Source organism: Stigmatopora nigra, chromosome 12 (assembly GCF_051989575.1).
Source record: "Stigmatopora nigra isolate UIUO_SnigA chromosome 12, RoL_Snig_1.1, whole genome shotgun sequence".
Taxonomy (NCBI): Eukaryota; Metazoa; Chordata; class Actinopteri; order Syngnathiformes; family Syngnathidae; genus Stigmatopora; species Stigmatopora nigra.
Window position 1 is genome coordinate 5935515 of NC_135519.1, and position 20526 is coordinate 5956040.

At 40.2% G+C, this 20526-nt stretch overlaps 1 protein-coding gene across 1 annotated transcript in view; it reads left to right on the top strand.

The window, feature by feature from the left end:
- Positions 1-20526, top strand: part of ptk7b (protein tyrosine kinase 7b) — a 42564-nt gene extending 22038 nt beyond the window's left edge. The window contains exons 2-20 of the mRNA XM_077730282.1: positions 4649-4942; positions 8650-8746; positions 8894-9078; positions 10464-10611; positions 11590-11720; positions 12766-13032; positions 13474-13610; positions 14246-14381; positions 14934-15053; positions 15186-15335; positions 15684-15831; positions 16266-16393; positions 16943-17143; positions 17653-17814; positions 17895-18127; positions 18219-18299; positions 18558-18709; positions 18795-18973; positions 19104-20526. Of these exons, the coding sequence (XP_077586408.1) occupies positions 4649-4942; positions 8650-8746; positions 8894-9078; positions 10464-10611; positions 11590-11720; positions 12766-13032; positions 13474-13610; positions 14246-14381; positions 14934-15053; positions 15186-15335; positions 15684-15831; positions 16266-16393; positions 16943-17143; positions 17653-17814; positions 17895-18127; positions 18219-18299; positions 18558-18709; positions 18795-18973; positions 19104-19264 (3110 nt within the window). The 3' untranslated portion in view covers positions 19265-20526. The remainder of the gene's footprint in view (positions 1-4648; positions 4943-8649; positions 8747-8893; positions 9079-10463; positions 10612-11589; positions 11721-12765; positions 13033-13473; positions 13611-14245; positions 14382-14933; positions 15054-15185; positions 15336-15683; positions 15832-16265; positions 16394-16942; positions 17144-17652; positions 17815-17894; positions 18128-18218; positions 18300-18557; positions 18710-18794; positions 18974-19103) is intronic.

A 20526-nucleotide genomic window follows, 5' to 3' on the forward strand; every position in this document is an offset into this window, starting at 1 on the left:
TTTGCTGAGCTGTAGGAAAGACAAATCAGATGGGATCTGGTCTATCAGGAGTTCTTGCATATTGGTTGCCGGGCCAATGTTGCCTAGTAATAAGCAGGGAATTAGGAGTTACCTTTTATCTGGTTCGGTGCAGGGGCTGGCGCCTATTATAATTGTTAAAAAGGGAACACCATGCAGGAAATAAAGGACATCTCATTTACTTTTGTCATAATAGCCTGGCCTTTTTCCCTAGCAAAAGCATATCACTTACCCATTCCAATTACCGAGTACAATGCAAGCAGGGATTGCAATATCGTAGCAGGTTATACATACCCATGGCATAAGTAAGAAATGATCCTCTTTCAATTGAATTTCCCTTCAGGAGTAGTGGAATGAACACAGCGATCCAGTCTGCAGATATAAAATAGTACCAGCAGGCATCATTTTAAGGGCGCTCTAGAATAAGGCAGCAGGGAATTGTTCTGTTGTATGTTCGCTTTTAATATTTTCATTATTCAAGGTTAAGCTAGATCCATCTGTTCTAAGGTCCTAGTACCATAGTGTGTATAGTGTCCTGATGTATGAAACATTTGAGTTCTTTCACCAACAGTATGGAGATCTTCAGGTCCCAGTTTAGGCTCAGATTTGTTTTTTTTTACCTTGTAGTAAAACCTTCAGGTCAAAAAAGCTCAAGTCAATAATGAGACCAGTCCATTGTGAGCATAACTGTCACTGTGGTTACAATGGCTTGATGGAGACACTGTACCTAGTCTGATTTTGTCCTGTTAAACGTCCCTGCTCTCATGATAAAGAAAGACGCCTGACCTCTTTGTTTAGGCTACATTTCAGCTTCATGCTCTGGTGATTTCTTTGTGAAGTTAATGCTGGAGATACCAGCCCAATGTTGACACACTGCTTTGTGAGGTACCATACTATTGGCTGGGGATCAGTGGTTACAAACAGAACCCTAAAGACCCTGTAAGATATTTGTCTTCATTTATTTTCATATACTGCATTTTTTTATTATGAGGCGTAACATTTTTATTATTCATTTTGTGCATAAAAAAAGTTGAAGGCCAGAAATGTATACTATCATGGCCAGAATTATTTCCAGAATGTTTGTTTCCATGATATCCAATTTTATTTCCCTTAGTTTGGACTTAATTCGTCATAATGCAACATCACTCACATACATAGGAGTAGCCATTCCTATTTATTTTGGTTCAGGGTGGTCCTTCTAGCATAGAATATATGAACATAAATCTGTTGGGTGTGTTACACATGCAAATGCCACACGCTGATGCAGTATTGCTTTTTTAAGGCAAGGAAAGATCTGCCAATACGATCCAGTTCCCCCATGATGTTACCCTTCATTCTCATTCCAATTTATCTTGCAGGCATCTGGGTTTGAAAACCCATCTGAGGATGAAGCTATCCGTGATTTTCATCTTAGGTTTTCCTTTCAGCTTTTGAGAACTCTCGAGCTCTTGCTTTTGCTTGCAGAGTGATGGATGGGCTGTGTTTTCTTTCTAAAAATTCTTTACGGGCTGTCATCCAAGGTAGAGTTCTAAGATTTGATCATGGAATTATTATCATTCCATGCCTATCAGTTCTCCATTAAAAAAATGATTGCTTCTTTTATGTTTTGTGCTATACTGTGCTATTTTGCATTTCTGACTTTGCATTCCAATGCAGAGGTAAAAAAAACTTTTGTTTATAGGCATCCAAATACTGTGCTCCAATGTTGCCCTTCCAATTAATTGGCCACAGGACAGCCATTCCTCCTTTCCTGTACCATGTTGTTTACTCTTCTTACTACTCCTGACACCCCATCGGCCCGATTAGATGCTTTTAAAGAGTAAAGTGCTCCTAGAGCTATGTGCATTAGTGTCATGGTGCATTTTGGAAAAGTCGGATAGAATCTGTGCTGTTCAGTGCACTTAAATAGAAGCCCCTCCTCAGCCTCCTTATCAGCAATAATAAAAAAAAATGCCACTTTGAGTCCAGATCTTACAGTGATTGCATTTTGTTATGATATGCAATTTTTTTGAGGTATAGTATGAACTTTGTAAGTTCTATTGAAGTCAGTAAGGGCTAATATTGTGCATTTCGCAGTGTATTCATGCATCAAGCCGACTTAAGTGCGACCTTAACCTGATTTTCAGATAGGCAAGGCACTGTTAATAGGGTTTCCAGTGCAGTGAATCGAAGAGAATCTCTGTGCACAAACATTGTATGCTCTCAGCAGATTTTGACATCAGTGTTGCTAACCTACTTTTTCATTTCCAACTTGCTTCAGTTACCTTCATCAGAATGGATGTTAATATTGCATAGGACCTGCAGCTCTCACCGGTGCATTACTGTAATATTGTAAGCAATTCCCTGAGAGTGTGTATTGATCCCTATAATAGCCAGGAGTACGCACTCAGCTTTGTAGTTGCAAAGCCAATTTTCCCATCCATTAATTTTCAGGGCTTTGGCTCGCCATAGCAGCAGATTAAGAAAACAACGGGAAGGGAACTTGCATGGGTGGCCATTGAGGGGCTTCTGGAAGACATTCTTAGGTTGTTACTCAACCACCTGTTGGTTGACTCATTTTGATTTCATGAAAATGCGACTCTCCAGTGATTTTACCATTAGTGATTGGATTTGTTTTTAAATTAACTTAAATTCATCTCCTGTCTGTGATTTAGATTTCACTTTCAAATGTTCTACTTCTATTTGCTTTTTCTGAACATTAGTATGATAGGATTTGGTCATCCTAGTTGTTCAGGCGTTATCACTCAAAATTTCCCTTTCAACTTCTCTCTCTTTGAAGCTCCTTCAGAAGTTAAGATAGTGTTTGTCCTGCTTATCTTTTTATATGTCCTTCTGTGCACTCACACCAAGCAAGCATTCAGTCGTCAATATGTACTCAATGAGGCAGCTTGAATCAGATTACAGGTTTTGATTCCTTTACACAGGCAAAGAGAGAATCATTTTACTCAGTGAAAGTTGTAATTTGTATATATTCATTTATACGTATAGAATTCCCATCTTTGAAGCCTTTCCATGGCCGTTGCTTTGAGACAGGCAGGACTATAGTGTGTTTGAAAGATGTAGGTCGTGGCGCCTGCCTGTTATGATTAGAGCTACAACTCAGTAACTTCGGCAGACATCCTCAGATGTGAAAGACGGTCCCTCCCACCGTCTCATCACTCTCCTCATCTCGTCAGCCTTTCTGTGGTAAACACCTCATCTGTCTGCTGGCTGTCGTTACAGGGACTTTTCCCGGAAGTTATTGTCTTTGTGCACTCAGGCATGCCCGCTCACATACACTGAAACTTTACATCAACATGTATGGAGTAAACCATCAACTAAATTCCAATGCTCCTTTTCTACATTCCAAAAGAGTAGAATATATACTATGTACAAGCACTGTGGTGGAGGGGCTTCACCTGCGGAACTTAGCGTTTTCTCATCCTGGTAGTCTAATTGGATAGAGGCGCACCAGACTGTGACCACCATGTAGATTGACCCACATCTTTTCATTGTCACATTGTCAAAAAAATTAAAAGAAGTTTCACTATTTAATGCCACTCGACTTATATCACTTTGGTGAGAAGCAAAGATAATAAAGCTGTGTCTGCATGTTATTTTGCCAGCTGTCTCACTGATTTTGGTTTGATCAAGTGGGTTCCTTCAGATGATGGCGAAGACACTGTGGTCTCAAGGGTGGTGAGGGTCAACATTGAACTATTGGCTTGGCTTCAATTATCTTTTTGATTTAACATTATTGAAAGATTTCTCCTGTGGCTCGGCTCCAGGTTGTACTTTTTCATATGTGGTGACACGTCCCTCCCCCATAACACACAACACCCACACACTGCTGGTTGTACGCTTCATCAACTCTTAGCAGTGGACCATTCCTTATGATAACATAGTTGACATCAGGTATGCTAACTCACTGATGAAGACTGCTTTGACAGATTATAAGGGTCCGTTGTGGTAGTTTTTGGAGCATGAAGAGAGATTAGTGCTTCTGTTCAAACATGAAGAAAACAAACAAAATAGATCATGGGGGATGTTTCTAATATGAAGCTCAATTAAATGAAAGAGTATCTCAGTATGGTTCAGCGCATTTTGAAATCACTACTATCTACAACTGAAATAATAAACAGAACACGTTTCTAAACCCAGTTGGATGCTTTTCATTTATTGTTGAGAAATTATATCAGTAGACTGAAATGCGAGACCCATTTAATTCACATTATCTTCAGTCAAGAAATGCTAATTTCACATCTAACAAGTTAAAAACATTGCACGGCTGTAATGTGTTCTTGGAGATTCGGTTCAGGGTTCAGTCTTTAAATTCCCTCTAGTGTGATTTGGTTAAATAGAGCAGAAAAAATGCATGTCACAGTCCTGGTAGATGTGCCATGAAAGATTCAAGTGTGCAGGAGTATGTGTGTACACCACTTAGTGCCGCATTTGAGAGCCGTCTTTGCAAACTGATGGCCCTTGACTGGTATGTTCTGTACGTGCGTGGGTATGTGTTAATGGATCCGAGTGGCTGTGCCTTCAATTTGACACCTCATGAACTATTTTTCCTCCTCGCATTCAGATCATGTTAAGACAATCTCCCACAAGGCCAATTGTTCCTGTCATTAATTCCCCCTCTTTTTCTCAGTTTTGTCCATCCAGGCTGCTATCCAGTTCACCAGGGAGCCCAAGTCACAGGATGCCCTGCACGGTCGAAGCGCCATGCTCCGTTGCGAGGTCAGCGATCCGACTGACGTGACCTACCGTTGGCTGCATAATGGGCAGCCGTTGGAAAACAGCGAAAGGCGCTACCAGGAGGGGAGCAATCTCAAGTTTAACGCAGTGGACCGACTACTGGACGCAGAAAACTTTGAGTGTGTGGCGGAAAACGCAGCCACAGGGGAGGTCCTCCATTCAACCAATGCCTCTTTCAACATTAAATGTAAGTGTTCAATTTCAAAACATGTCTTAACCATTATCTATGAAAGCACCTGGATTTCCTGTGGGACATTTCCTAATGGCTATGGCAGGGGTGTCCAAAACTATTCTACAAAGGGCTGCAATGGGTTCAGGTTTTTAGTTTCAACTGATCCAGCATAAACAGTTTAACAGATGAGCTTTCTCCTCAAAGAAGTGACACCTGACTGCTCTTAACTTATCATACTTTTTAAAGACACCAGATTCATGAAAATTGTCTTTTTTTTGTCAGTTGGAATAAAAACATACGAACACTGCCGTCCCTGAGGACTGGTTTGAACACCCCTGAGCTATGGTTTCATCATGGGATGTACATCCAGGTTATGGATTTGAAAAACAAAACAAATGGCATCAAGAGAAGTGATGGAATGGTTCTACTTTCTCACCCTTTTCTTGCTCTCTGTTACTTTATGGAAAATGGATAGGATTGCCAATGAGCCAGCATGTGTTTCTTGTTGGCAGGCATAGAAGATAAGGGCTAAACTTGATTTCATGCATCACTACTAGCTGTTGTTTGTGGCCTGTGATGTTAACCGCATTGTGTCATTGCCAAGAATGAACTTCTTAGTTTTCTAAAGCTTTTCTAACGATAAAGAAAACTCCTTTTATGTGTTGTAACTGAAGATGATTCAGTCTGTTAATAAAGCCTAGCAAACAAGTCAAACATGAAACACCAGTTCTCGTGGCACAAAATCATCTATATCTTGTGGCATTAACACATTTTCCCCATTTTATTTATAGCTCAGTGTCTAATCCCCTTAGAACAGTGACTTGCATTACTTGCATAGTTTACTGTTTACTGATGACCTTGCACCATGAATAAAACATGAGCAAGCATATGGAAAAAATATACAGATACTACTGTAATGCCTTATGAAAAAGCTGGTCAATTTTCACCAATACGCAACAGAAAACTGTTACCAGCATGTCTTCATTTGTGCTAAATTGCAATTCCTACGATTATTTTTTTAAAGCATTAAATTATTTTACCAAATTACCAATCAACTCTCATCGCACTTAAAAATCGTGTAGATTAAGATTATAATTTTTTTCTATTGATCATATAGCAAATGCGCATTAAAGACTGACTGTTCAAAGCATGTTGCCGTGAAACGTTACCGTGACATTGTGTTTGTCTTCTAGGCATTCCTTCTGTGACATTTACACATGACCGCTTAGCCTTCTGTTCAAAGGGATTGCGTGTGGTATTAGATTAATTTTCCTTCCTCTATTTTAAATCTTGGAAGGTTTTTATCATAGGATTTGTTCATCGCAGTGCAAAGTGGCATATAAAGATCAAAAGTATTGTTACAGTAAATTATGGTCAAACATAACTGCTACCTAATAGATGGCCAAACTCCACTTGACTCTAAGACCCTAATGTCTTTTCATGAATGAATCGTCCATGATTATTTTGTATTGTGAAGGCCGTACTTGTTTTTGCATAGCAACTCATTTGTCTCTGTCAAAATCCCCAGGTTGGCTTTTCTCTGTGGATCGCTTTACATAAAGCAGACCATGTTATGACAAATGTTCTCATATTTCCCCAACAGACATTTAACGGGTGATAAAGATACACAGAACTCTTAAAGACCCCCTCTGGTGCTAATTCTGCCTATGCGTTCACTCATCTGTATGCTATATTGCGTGCATAGTTGTAAATATGAACCATGGGGGCGGGGCCAGGTTGATCTACATGTACAGTACCACTGGAGATTTTTATCTCCCCATCTCCATTTAGCCCCATCTCCCCCACTCAAGTCTTTCCCCGAGAGGGAGAGAGTTAATTTATCTTACTCTCAATGGCGGGTAAGCAAATCCTGTCAGTTGAGAGTTATTCAGAGTAATTATCCCCCTCTGTGTTCACTAATAGAGGTTCAGCCCCCCTTCGTCCCTTTGTCCTGTCTGGTCATTGGGTCTCCATGGCGAGACCGCGTCCATCAGAGGCGTCGGGGCCATGCCTCGCCTTTGTCAGCATATTTGTCGGTCCTTCTGGCGACGCTTTGCCTGACTCTGCGGAATGTGGCGATAGAATAGTTGGGCGATATGTAAAGTGCTGAAAAAAACGGCATTTAAAAAAAAAGATAATTGTCTACCCCCTATTCAATTTAAAAAGATGCACTCAGCCTCACAAACAAAAGCAAACACGAACACCATCTTAAGGTCACTGTGAGTGCCCCCAACCTACATTCTATTCAGTTCTGCCATTAGGGCATCCTTACCAATCACTAACATAAATCAGCTAGCTCTCGAATATTCTGTCATGTATTCACGTCTCGGTTTTAATATTTTATGTGAACTGACACAATGCAGCTGCTCACCCCTGCGTGCCACCATGTGACAGCAAGATCATCTCTCTGTGTTGATTGAATTTGAAGTAGTGGCTTGTTGGCCTTTTGTCGAGCACAGCTGATCAAATCTGACACCCTGCTTTTCCCTGCCCTTCTTAATTTTGTATTTATGAATTCATTTCACTGCATGTGTCCAGCCTGCATTTACATACACATATGGTACTGCCACTCAAATTAAAAACCCAGAATATTTGGCCTGGTCAAAGCAATCAGGATGTGGCAACAAACAAGCTGACTTTACCATGTTGTTTCAACCCTTCCTCGTGTTGTTCTGGCTTCCTGTTTCTCCTCCAGCATTATAATAATTACCCGTGTGTATACCCCCTTCATTATGATGTTAAGGCCAGGCGAGTGCATAGTCATTTAGACACATAGTCAGCCATTCTGAGCAAGTTCTATGTGCGCTTCTTAATAGGTTGTGAAAGAGTGCCTTCTGTTTGTCAAGTGGATAGCCGGAGAAATCTGAGCTCGGGACTCAATTGTTGAATGTGCAAGTGTCAAGAAATCTAGTTTTGGCAAGAACCAAAGTAATCGAGTAACTTAACCAATAAGGTTTATTGTGTCAATGGTTTATTGTGAATATGAATGGGTTTTTGTACAAGGAGGTCAGTGGTGGGCCAAGGTTCCTCTCCATGCATACCTTTGTTGCACATTCATTGTAATGTGATGATGACAGTCTTGGCTCATACTACCTATGAGTCAAATAATTAATCACTCCGAGGTGGACTGAAGGTCACTAGACTTAGCAAGGCATTTTGGGTCGTTCTATACAATTCTATTAGAAAGAGATTATGTCTGAATGGCTCCTGGTTGAAACATGCTTTTGATTGTTCTGGATAAACAAACACTCTTTTCATAATTGCTAAATGCCAGCCCATATATTGTTGTTCTGAACAGGTTTGAACAAATTCCTTTTTTCATCCTAGAAAGTTTTGACTCAGTCTGACATACTCAGAATGATTGTCATTGAATTGAAGTCTCTGACACCCGGTGTTTAGCCCATCTGGTTTTATTAGAATTCTTGAGCTTCTCCGGCACCAATTAAATGTTGAGTCTCGTGGGCTGTGTAGCTATCTCCCCACACCTACACACAAAGTTATCACCACCATTGTTAGAAGTGACCTTGAGTGAGAGACACAACCTGAGCAATACCAAAACTAACCATCATTAGCGTACAATGTCATTGCAACACCTCGTCCCGCATGGTGAGCTGTCTATCTTAAAGGATAACAAAATAAGCATTTAATACTGGGCAATCTCTTTCACACATTCTGTTTGTCAATCCGGCTACTTAAGAGGCTCTTTCTTTGTGCTCTTGCAGGGTTAGAAAGTGGAGGTGTGACTTTAAAGGAGCCCAAAGGGGAAATTGAGAGCTCAGCCCCGGTCACGCTTCGCTGTCATATAGATGGACACCCACGGTGAGTCTCCCATGTCACATAAAGAGCATGGATTTATTATGAGGGTGTTACAAGAAAAAATAGGTTCATCATTTTTTTTTTCTTGTCAATGTTCAACACTTCTTCCTTAAACTTTCTCCTCAATCTCATTTCACATCTGTCTGATAGTCCCACCTGCCAATGGTTCAAAGATGGTGTGAAGCTAACTGAGAAGAGCCATCAGATCAACAACAAGGAGCGGACCCTCACAATCAAGAACGCCACTCCAGATGATAATGGTCTGTTCTTTTGCTGTGCCAAAAACGCAGCGGGCCATGTTTGCAGCAACAGTAACTTCACTCTCAACATAATAGGTAAATTTGAAATTCAATTCTGCATCAAGTATTTGATTTTGCATAGTTTGCAGGCAGGGAAATTGTTGTGTTGCGGTAATAATACACAGCTAAGAAGTACACTATTAATACTGGGAAAACAGATTAGTTGTACTAGCCATATACAATGTTATGAATCATGAATTTATTTGTAATTGTAATTTTCCTTGTTATGATTTATCCTCAATTTATGTGCTTATGTGGCACTTTTTTTTGCATATACCAAAGAGAGAATTAGAGTATTGTTCATTCAGCATCTGTCTGAGAAACCTGATGCAGCATCACACTAATTAGCCACCTGCAGCACACACACACACACACACACACACACACACACACACACTGTAATGCAGAGTGGAGGCAAGATAGATAATTGTTTAGTTTCTGGTTACCCACTAACCACCCTCAGTACTGCCATTGGGTTTCACCTTGAGGCACCGGTCAACTGTTTTAAATAGGTTTTCAATGCAGTTACAGCCTTGCCACAAAGTTCTTGGGTGACCAAATGTATACATACCATGGGTATTCTGTAGACTCATTTGGCCTTTAATCTTGAAGAGTGCTTCTCATGTGGCAAAGAATAAATGAAAGCCAATCTCTTGCATGCTGCATAGACATCCAAATGTATTAAAGTTAGTGTTCTAAAAGAGACATCTCCCAGATATATTTTTTTTAAACATGTCAAATAAGGCCACATCGAAATAAAGAAAAAGTTTCAATTATTCATGAGCTGTCATTAGTGCTACTCATCTCTTCCGCTTGTTCTGTAGGCTTTCTCTGCAATATTCACATTTTCTTCTCCAGTCTGGCATCGGAGCACATAGCCAAGATACTTAATACTGAGTTTCAAAATATTTTCAGTTTAGCATGGATATTTATCAGATAATTTAGTGTTTGAAAAAAACTACTTTATGGCAATTAAACAGTGCTGTGCTTGTTTGTTTTTATATAAATTTGAACCCATAAATTGTCCCTTTTTAAAACAAACAAAGTTTACGGTAATGGAATTCCTTTGGATTCAGTTCAATATTTACCCAATCTTGCTAGTTGACATAATAAAAGAAGAGGAAAGAAAATATACTATGACAAATTGTGAATTTCAGTGTAGAATTTATCCTCATGTCCAAAAAAAAAACATTATGTTCCACCTGCCATAGAAATGATGGTTCTGATAAGCAATGGGTCAATGAAAAACTCAGTGACCTAATTAAATCTGCCTGGGGGCCCCTTAGGTGTTGACACATAGCAGCACCTGAAGTCCTGCACTGCTGTTGGCAGCTTTTCATAAGTGCACAGATGCGATAGAACTTGATGGTCTAATGCCTGCAGATCTAATCGTGGCGATGTCTGTCTCCCTTTTTCAAAAGATAAGAGCTTTCCTCGACTGGTGGTTACTCCTGAGGACCAGGTGGTTCTGAGGAATGAAGAAGCTGTGTTCCACTGCCAGTTCACGGCCGTGCCGCCGCCCGCTCTAGAATGGTACCATGAAAGTGAGCTGCTGGTGAACAAAACGCGGTAAATCCTCATTTTAGTGTCCTTGCCGTGTTTCCCTTTCAGTATTCATCCCTAGCCTAACGTCACTATTGTATATCTGCTATACATCACCTCGATTTGATAAACTATATTGCTGAGGGGCATTCCCTTGTGCCCTATAAGACTAGAATTTTACTTCCAGCTTCTCAGCCGTAAGATGAATCACACATTAAGGAATGCATTTTGCTTCTATGCGACCCAAGATGGGACATGCTGTATTGTTGCCGTGGCTGCCTGACTTGAAGCTTGCAAATTACACCGAACGCAATTTTTTAAAATTAAATTTACAGGCCTACATGGCCATTTGATGTAGCTTCCAGTAATTAAATGGGGACTAATGCGGCTTCATTTAGACAGCTTATTGCTAATTAGTCATTTCAGATCAAGACCCTAACCCCTCTCCACACACACACAAAATACAGGTGTACTGTCAAAAATAAGCATCAGTATTAGAGCATTAACATATACTCACGTTAGAGCATTAATACATAATGACAAAGCACCGTACACTGGAAAAACTCATTCCAAACTCATTCAAATTTCACATTGTTTTAATTAATTATGGCTTTGGCTTCAACTAATCTCCCTTAATTTCCTCATCATACATTATTGACATGTTGCTGAAGCTATGTTTTGTTTTAATTGCTACTACTGAATATCTGTTTATTCTGCCAGAGGTCAAATTGGGCCACGAAGACGGGCTTCCCTACATCAAAGATATTTTAAAATAGATTGCTTGGTGGGATTTAACGGTTGTTTTTAGAGGATTTTTTCTTGGCCTTAATTAGAACTAACTTGATTCACCAGATGTTTCCTTGGATCAGCGGGGTTGGGAATTATGCCAAATCCCACTGTGCTGTTGGGCTTCTTGTGCTGATCAAACATAAACAAATAGTGAGAAGAATGAGGAAGAATGGGAAGACGTGGATTGTTAAATGTTTTGGGTTTTTTTTTCTCCAGCATATTCCTGCTGTCCAATGGATCACTACTCATCACCCAGGTCAAACCCAGGAACACAGGCTTGTACAAGTGTGTTGGACGTGGCGTCAGCGGCTCCCAAGTCGCACACGAGGCATCCCTGCTCATTGCAGGTAAATGCAAACAAACAAATTTGTAGCTGTAGAACAATATCAAGATAAACACCAAAGCAAATTGGGTTATCTGACTGTGAAAAAAAGCATTTCAATTATGTAAAGTCATCTGAAAGCTCCCTCAATGCAAACCATATCTCACTATATCATCTCATTTACTTTGATATCTGGAAATATTTTACTTCTTCCTGTTTAGCCTACCATGTCAAAATAAAACTATCATACGCTGTATCGCATATAGCTTTGTGTGGCCAGGCTAATGTCATCATTTGACTAATCAGACTCCCTTTTCAGATATGTAAGTGCATACAAGTCAAATATTTTGAACCTGCTTAAGGATGGAATTTCTTTGCTTGACCATCCCGAGAACTTTTCCCTCTCTCAAACCACTATTTTCTAGTGAAATGAAATATGACTGCATCTGCAGTTTTAACCCAGTGAACTGCAGCCCCATTTAAATACCTTAAATCAGCTAATCGGGTGGTAATCCCTCCAGGCATTAAAGGGGATTGTGTCACAATAGAAGTCATTATTTGGTGACAAGTTTAAATAGTTTCTCTATCACGGTTCCACCTCATTCATTTCCCAGGCCATGTTAGCCCACCTCCAATTTTCCCAGCTCAAGCACTCTTTCATCTGTTGAAATATGTGCATTTCCCCTCTGTTCTTATTAACTGATTCCGATCACTGCCTGTAAAAGTTTAAGACAGCTGACCAACTTTTAAGTCTCATTGTACAATAAAGTATTACAGATCCTTAAAAACACTCCATCCTATGGCCTACAAAACCATGTGGTTTTGGGTGTCTTTGTAGCAAAGATCACACACTCAATCGCGTTTATATGGCTCACTTGACAAAACCCTTTACTACTTTAATTCCCTTACTTAAAACAACTTATTCGCTCTTTTCTACTGTTGCCTTTGTTTCCCAGAGGAATTGTATTGAAATGACTGGAAATTAGATACATTGGATTATTGTTTGGAGAATTCCAAATGACTCTGATTCCACAATTTTCTTCTGTTTGTCGCTCTTCTCTACACGACAGAGATCGATGACATGGTGTCCAAAATGTCAAGGGTCTTCACTGCAGACACCTTACAGCGAGTGCCCTGTAACGCCCCACGAGGAAGACCCCAGCCTGAAGTCTGGTGGGAGAGGGAAGGTCAACGAGTGCCATTGGAAGGGCGAGTGCACCAGGATGGCTCTGATCTGGTCTTCAGTCCGACGGAGGCAGGCGATTCTGGAGTCTATACCTGTGTGGCTCAGAATAAGGCTGGTCGGAGGACACAGGAAGTTACCTTCACTGTTGCAAGTGAGTACAAAACAATCAATTCTTTATAGATTGTGTTTCTTCTGTAAATAAAATGTGAATACATTGTATGTAGACCACAATGAAACAACCAAGACTACAACAAATCTGAATATTTTTCTAATGTACAATAGTATTAATGCAGTTTCTTTTTACTGTTTGCATTTTAGATGTTTGATAAAATAATGTAAATTAATTGAAATAATATTAAAGCAATTAACTGCCAATGATCAGTCCATAACGGCACACCCTGTTGTAATGGGCCTCAGAAGTAACCAAAACTACAATGTAGCCCGTGTCACAAAGTTTGCCACCTCTGCCCTTTGTGGCCCATGTTAACTGTCATCCAATCAAATACAGAGCTGTTAAAATTACACTGTCCATGTGAGAGGGAGTGTGAAATGTCTGACTGAGCCTACGTAATACACATTGGTTCTCCTGCAGCCTCCCCAGTGTGGGTAACAAGGCCCCAAGACAGCCGTTTGGAAGAAGGTAAACCGGGTTATCTGCACTGTCACGCCAGGGCCACTCCCGAACCCGAGGTCACATGGCTTCGCAACAACATCATGATCACACCAGAGGTCAGTTGTCACGCTCACAGGCCACACTCACCTGTGTGATGCTTTTTTTTTCCCTCCCCCTTGCACATATTGACAGTGTGATTGACTTGTCTATGATCTTCTTCAACACAGTGTACTGCAAAATGTAGGCTGGTGAACATGCCTTTAACACTTTATAGACAAGTGTCTAGTACTTAGTAACTTTTTGAGGATAATGTACTTCAACTGCTACTTTAGACTACACTAATGTCAATACATTTTTCCTTGTCGTTAAAACACCATAAAAAAATACATTAATGAAGTAAGCATTACTCCATAGTGCAGATTTCGCCTTTCTTACTTATATATATGTTTAACAAATGTTAATATTGTCATTATGGGGTTTTTTTTTTATTTCCAAAAAATAGTCACTTGCCTTGTTTGGGGATAAACTGAACAGAATCTTTATTGTTTTGAAAAATGCAAGAATTTTCCACACTGTCTTTCATATGGATACAATAATAATAATGTACCTATTTCTAATATGATAATAATAATAATAAATAAAGTCAATGTGGAAAAAATATTGTATTTTTGCCCCCCACAATGTTTGACACATTTTCCTCCAATTTAGGTGGATTTGTCTTCTATTTATTTACTTTTAATTTTCTTGTCAGGATTCCCGTTTTAAACTGTTCCCCAATGGTACTCTGAGAATCAACAGCGTGGAGGTGTATGACGGACAGATGTACGGCTGCGAGACCAAAACCGTGGGTGGTCGACTGTCTGGCCAAGCCCGAGTCACTGTGCTGGGTAAGACAGAGAGATTTACCTTACCTACCGTGTTTGGAATCATTCCAAGAAAAAAGGAGGAAAAAAAGTGCCCTGAGAAAATCTAAAACAAATGTGGTAATGCCTGTGGGCCTGTGTGTTTGTTTCTTTAAATAGGAAAAAATTGGAGGACACCCACTGACGTGTTTAACATGACTCATGCAAAGCAGCTTTAGTCTGAGCTCCATTGTATCACTTTATCTCTAAGATGTTTTTTTTTATAGATGATTTGACATATAATTATGTTTGGCTGCTTTTCCTATTTAGAACAGTGGTTTCAAACGTGCAGCCCGCGGGCTCTACTTACTATTCTACTACACGTTTTAAAGGGTTCTCTCAGTTGTATATAAATAATCTTTGAAGTTGCAAACGTTGTTCAGATTGTGGATCAAAGTGCTACAAATGTTTACAATGACTGTCAAACAGCAAACTGACTGAAACAAACACACTGAATGAGCCAGACATATTTCATTCACCCATTTCCCTTTTGTGTTTTGCACATGTGTAATATATGTGTTCTTTGACTTGTTTCAGAGAAGCTCAAGTTCACCCCGACACCCCAGCCCTCCCAGTGCCTGGAGCTAGATAATGACATCACCATCCAGTGCTCGGCTAAAGGCAGAGAAATTCCCACTATCCGCTGGTCGAAAGCAGGTGAGCTTTAAAATCACAATATACAACAAATGCGGGCGTAATAGAAATCTTTGTATCAGTATAGTTTCACTTTGTTAACAATGCACACAATGTAATATACTCATAGCTCTGTTCTTTATTGCATCTTTGTAGATGGGGGAGAGCTGCCACCCCACGTGGAGCAAAAAAACGGCCAGCTTCACTTCACCAAAGTGACCCGCAGTGACGCTGGCAATTATACCTGTATCGCCTCCAACAACCTTCAGGGGGAGATCAGAGCTTTCGTGTCCCTCACAGTGGCAGGTAAAGGTCTAATTCGTTGATGTTTAAGCAGGAATCTTCAAGAGAAAACTGCACTACCACATTAGCCGCCACTCCCACCTCGCAAGTGGTTGTGGTTTCAGTATGTTTGAGGAGACTTTCACAAGGAAACAATCATTGATCTCTCCCTCAGTCAGCAGTAACATTTACTGGTGCTTGGTGGCCTTTTTACAGTCTAGTAATGAATTACATTTGGCCAGTAGAGTGTGACTTTGAGGAACCACAGTCACCACAGCCTTTTAGTACTTGCCCGTCTGGGGAAACAAAGAGTAACTAAGAAATATTGTTTGTGCGTATCTATGTAGTAATTCTTTTTGTGTACGCTTTTAGTGTACATCCGATTTAAAGTGGAGCCTGAGAATACCACAGTGTATCAAGGGCACACGGCTATACTGCACTGCCAGGCGACTGGAAATCCGGAACCTCACATCCACTGGATGGTCAAAGATAAGACCTTGGACATCAGTAAGAACAGACGGTGAGAAAGATTTGCCACCATCAACTTGCTTTGTTTTGGACTCATTGTAGTTTCTCCAACAACTATTTAGTATTCAAATGTGGAATACTGTATATTTGTGACCTCTGAGAGGAAAAAAAAAAAGGCTGTTTCATTTGTTATTCTTAATGTCGGAAATTAAGTCAGTATTTTCCAAATGTCTGACTTCAGTAAATTTTGGAGTGTTGTCAGAGATCTTTCTTGAATTAATCTAGCCTTAATGGAATAAAATGTATCCCTTATTTGCCAGGAAAAGTGTATGAACACTTATATAAAGCGAATCATTATCATTCAAGTTTTCCTTTTCGATACACCCGTAAATGTAAACAAACAGTTGAATTGTATTTTAGTGACTTCATTTTTAATATTTTTTTACATCAAGATACTTGACTCAAAATTTTCATTCCTCATTCCAGGATCCAAAAGATGCCCAATGGCTCCCTTGTTATTTCTGACGTCACAACTGACGACACAGGCCGATATACTTGTGTGGCCGGAAACAGCTGCAGCATCAAAGACCGTGTGGCTCAGCTTTATGTTGTTGGTGAGTTCTAAACACACCTACACACACACAAACACACACACACACGCGCCTAATGAGAGCACACTGTGGACAGAGGGCACAAATCCACATGCTGGATGAAAGCATTCATTAAATCTCCCCACTTCTCCTGTCATCCACCTTGACAGGTTAATAACCATGGCTACTTTTGACTGTCAGTGAGGTTCATGGAACTGGGCAGGCGATAAATCTAATAACACTTTGTCTCCTGTGTGTTGTCCAAAGCTTAGATAGACTTAAATGTTGTCACGCTTTCCATTTCCAATTTATAGCAGGTAAACCCATGGCGCCCGCTACAGTGGAAGACCGGTTATTTTATTGTGTATAAAACGCTGAGCCATTAGTTTACAGCTGTTAAGTTCAGCGTGTTCAAATGATGATTGAATAAACACATAGCTGTTGTAAGAGAGAAACAAATGAGTGTAAACATTTTGCTTAGTCATATAGTAAGTAATTGCAAGAGATTAGCTGTTCTTTAAGCCTACTTTAGTCATTATTAATATATATTGCTTGGATGTCTGCACCCGACAGATAAACCAGCACATACGCACGATGAGGAAGAGGACAGAGCGCCCTACAAGATGATTCAAACCATTGGCCTGTCTGTGGGGGCGGCCGTGGCGTACATCATCGTAGTTCTCGGCCTCATGTTCTACTGCAAAAAAAGACGCAATGCCAAAAGATTGCACAAACGTCCAGATGGAGAGGAACCAGAGATGGAGTGTCTCAATGGTATGCTTTTTTTTTAATATGCACACGGATTTGCACACGTTTCATTCAATCAAAGCTTCTTAATTAGGAGATAAGACATTGCTGGGGGGAATGAAAAGTTGGGTTTGGAATAACTTGAATTTCCTCTGTTGTTGTTTTTTAAAAATGTTTTTGCTGCTATCTAGTGTCGGATTTTTGAACTACTGGGCATAATATTTCAACTGATGCTATACGTACAGTAGAGTAGACAATTGGAGGTGATGTGAATGTCCAAAAAAAATAATATTTCACATTAATGCATACATTAATGGAAATTGGTTAAAAATATTTTGTATTTATCTTAATCAGCTCTTAGAATAAGGTTATATTGGGATTTTGGGACAATTGTTTGTGGTACACCATGCTTTCATTCCTTTTATTTACATTTTATAGAATGCATGCATCCTCGTTTTGTCGGATTCCGATCATGATGACATCTGCACTCTCTAAATTCATTCAATTGACGTGATCAAGTGCTTTGTGTTTGTCAGGAGGCGCTGTGCAACAAAATGGCCACACAACCACAGAGATCCAAGAGGCGGTGGCACTCACCAACATGGGTACCATGGCAACAACTGACAAGCGCCACAGCCACGTTAACAGCGACAAGTTATACTTCCCTCGCGCCAACCTGCAAACCATCACTACTTTAGGTGAGGCAAAATGCCGGATGCAAACATTTAGCAGGAAATCAGTTTATCGACAGGTGAGCTAAATGTGACCTGTGACGCAGGCAAAGGAGAGTTTGGCGAAGTTCTGCTGTCCAAAGCCAAGGGCGTCGAGGAGAGGGAGGAGGAAACGGTGGTCCTGGTCAAAAGCCTCCAGACTAGAGATGAGCAGCTCCAACTCGACTTCCGCAGAGAAGCGGAGATGTTTGGCAAGCTTAGCCATCCCAACGTGGTCCGCCTGCTGGGTCTGTGCAGGGAGGCCGAGCCCCACTATATGGTTCTGGAATATTACGACCTAGTAGGTTCACTCGACAATAGATGCCAATGTTTTTCTAAAAAAAATGATCTACTTCATTTCAAGTGTCTTCTTCTCGTTTTTGTCAAACCAGGGAGACTTAAAGCAGTACCTGAGGATTTCCAAAAACAAAGATGACAAGGTTAAATCTCAGCCTATCAGCACTAAAACCAAAGTAAGTAGTGTGGATTAGCACCCTTGTTATCGAGTCTTTGCCTATTTTTAAGAGAAAGGTGCAGTTAAAATACCCCCGTTTTTATCATTGTCATGAGATTCCTTCTAAATTTACACGAAATAATTACAGTCTAAATATCAGAATAAGCTACAATGAAACGCGAATCCGGCTATTATTTCAGAAACAGATTTTTATTTTATTTTTTTGAAAGCTATTTTTGCGTCCTACATCAAATGTAACATGGACTTTCCTCCATAGGTTTCCATTTGTGCCCAAGTAGCTCACGGGATGGAGCATCTATCCAATCACCGCTTCGTTCACAAAGACCTGGCGGCCCGAAACTGCCTCGTCAGCAGTCAAAGACGCGTCAAAGTATCGGCGCTCAGCCTCAGCAAAGACGTTTATAAGTGGTCAGACAAGTCGTCGGGAGTCGAGTATTCATTCCCCTGATGTAGATATCATTACTAAGAGTGCTTGTTCTTCGTGTTTACACAGCGAGTACTATCACTACAGACAAGCTTGGATCCCTTTACGCTGGCTTCCATCCGAGTCTGTATTTGAGGATGACTTCTCCACCAAGTCTGACGTTTGGGCCTTCGGAGTGCTCATGTGGGAGGTTTTCAGTCTCGGGGAAATGCCGTACACCAAACTTGGAGACAATGAAGTGCTAGAGGGTTAGTCTCGAAATATTTTCTCATGTCATACCACATATTGCTTGCTATTCTTTGAATTTCATTCCATCTGTTTAAAAAAGAGTGACTGTCCTTAAAATATAAAACTTGAGTATTTCCTTCCCTCTGCTAGGCCTGCAGAACGGCAAACTGAAGCTCCCACCCCCTGAAGGATGCCCCTCCAAAATGTACAAGCTAATGGTCAGCTGCTGGGCCCCCAGCCTTAAGGAACGCCCCTCTTTTAGTGACATCGTCCACAGTCTGGGCGAGCTGCCCTCTGACAGCAAAGTCTGAGAACATCAAGAAGGGGGGGTGTGGGACTCCCTTTCCCCCCTTCAAATAAAGACAGCAAGGTCACACATTTCAGGGAAGAAGAGTTTCAAATATGCATTTCTGACATTTTATGAAAGGAGGATGTGAAGGAGTTTGCCACATCAGTGGCATACGCTCACATTGTTTTGATTATTATTATTGTTATTATTTTCTTCCCGGAATGGCTGTTTATTTCAGAGCAGCGCCGCGCCAGTTTACATTTGCCTTAAAAACACTACATGGAGGACCACTTTTTTGTCCAACTTCCTGCATGTATCAAATCTGAGACTCTTTATGAACTCAAACTCCAATCAGTAACACAAGCACAAGCTGTTTTTGAATACGGTCCAAAAGAAACAAAAAAAAACATCAAATGCACCCTCTAACTAGCCCACGTCATCCCCTTCTAAACAGTTACGTGGATGTGTTTGGACCATATAAACTCCATTCTGCACATGAAGACAATTACACTTCAGATCTGCAACATGAGCAGACTTGTTGGAGGAAAAACAAGCAAAAAAAATGGATCTTTTAGTTGGTATACACCCAAGAATGATGAGACTGATTCCATGGACATTTTGTATATTTTATTTGTTTTTTTTCCTCTTTGTATTAACCTTGAGGTGCTTCAAATGCACCGTAGTAACGTGTATATTTGTCGTGATGGTGTTTGAATGGCAGGAATCCATCCAGAGTGTGTTTAAACTTGCTTTTTGTGCAGAGGTCCACTTATTTTTGTGTGCAATGCTACAATAGGGGACCAGTGTACATAATGGTATAGGCCTTGCACTAACTTTATCTAAACATCCTTCTTTGTTGCAGGTGCTTGTTTATTCATATTGAAGCCCCCGGTTGTTGTTTTTTTGTTCTTTTATACACTTTTATTTTGATTTTTATCTATATCCAGCTCAATGTGTGCATATTCTGGCCAAGCAGCTAAAATCCTAACACAAATTACAAAATATAAGGTCAAAAAAGTGACTGTCAGTCACCACAACTAATTAAGTGCCTGGTAAATGAAGGATTCTTTTTTAAATTTTTACATTTTTTTGGGGAACATCAAGAAATGCCTTTGTTTATGAAATTGATTTTATACGTTGTTTTAGTGTGATGATTTTATGAATGATAGGCACTCACTTGTAGACTTTTTTTACCTGCTTCAGCAAAATTCCACTGTTCTGTATGGATATATACACAAGTATGCATACTGCTGTCAAATAAAGGTTCACAATGTTTTTACTTAA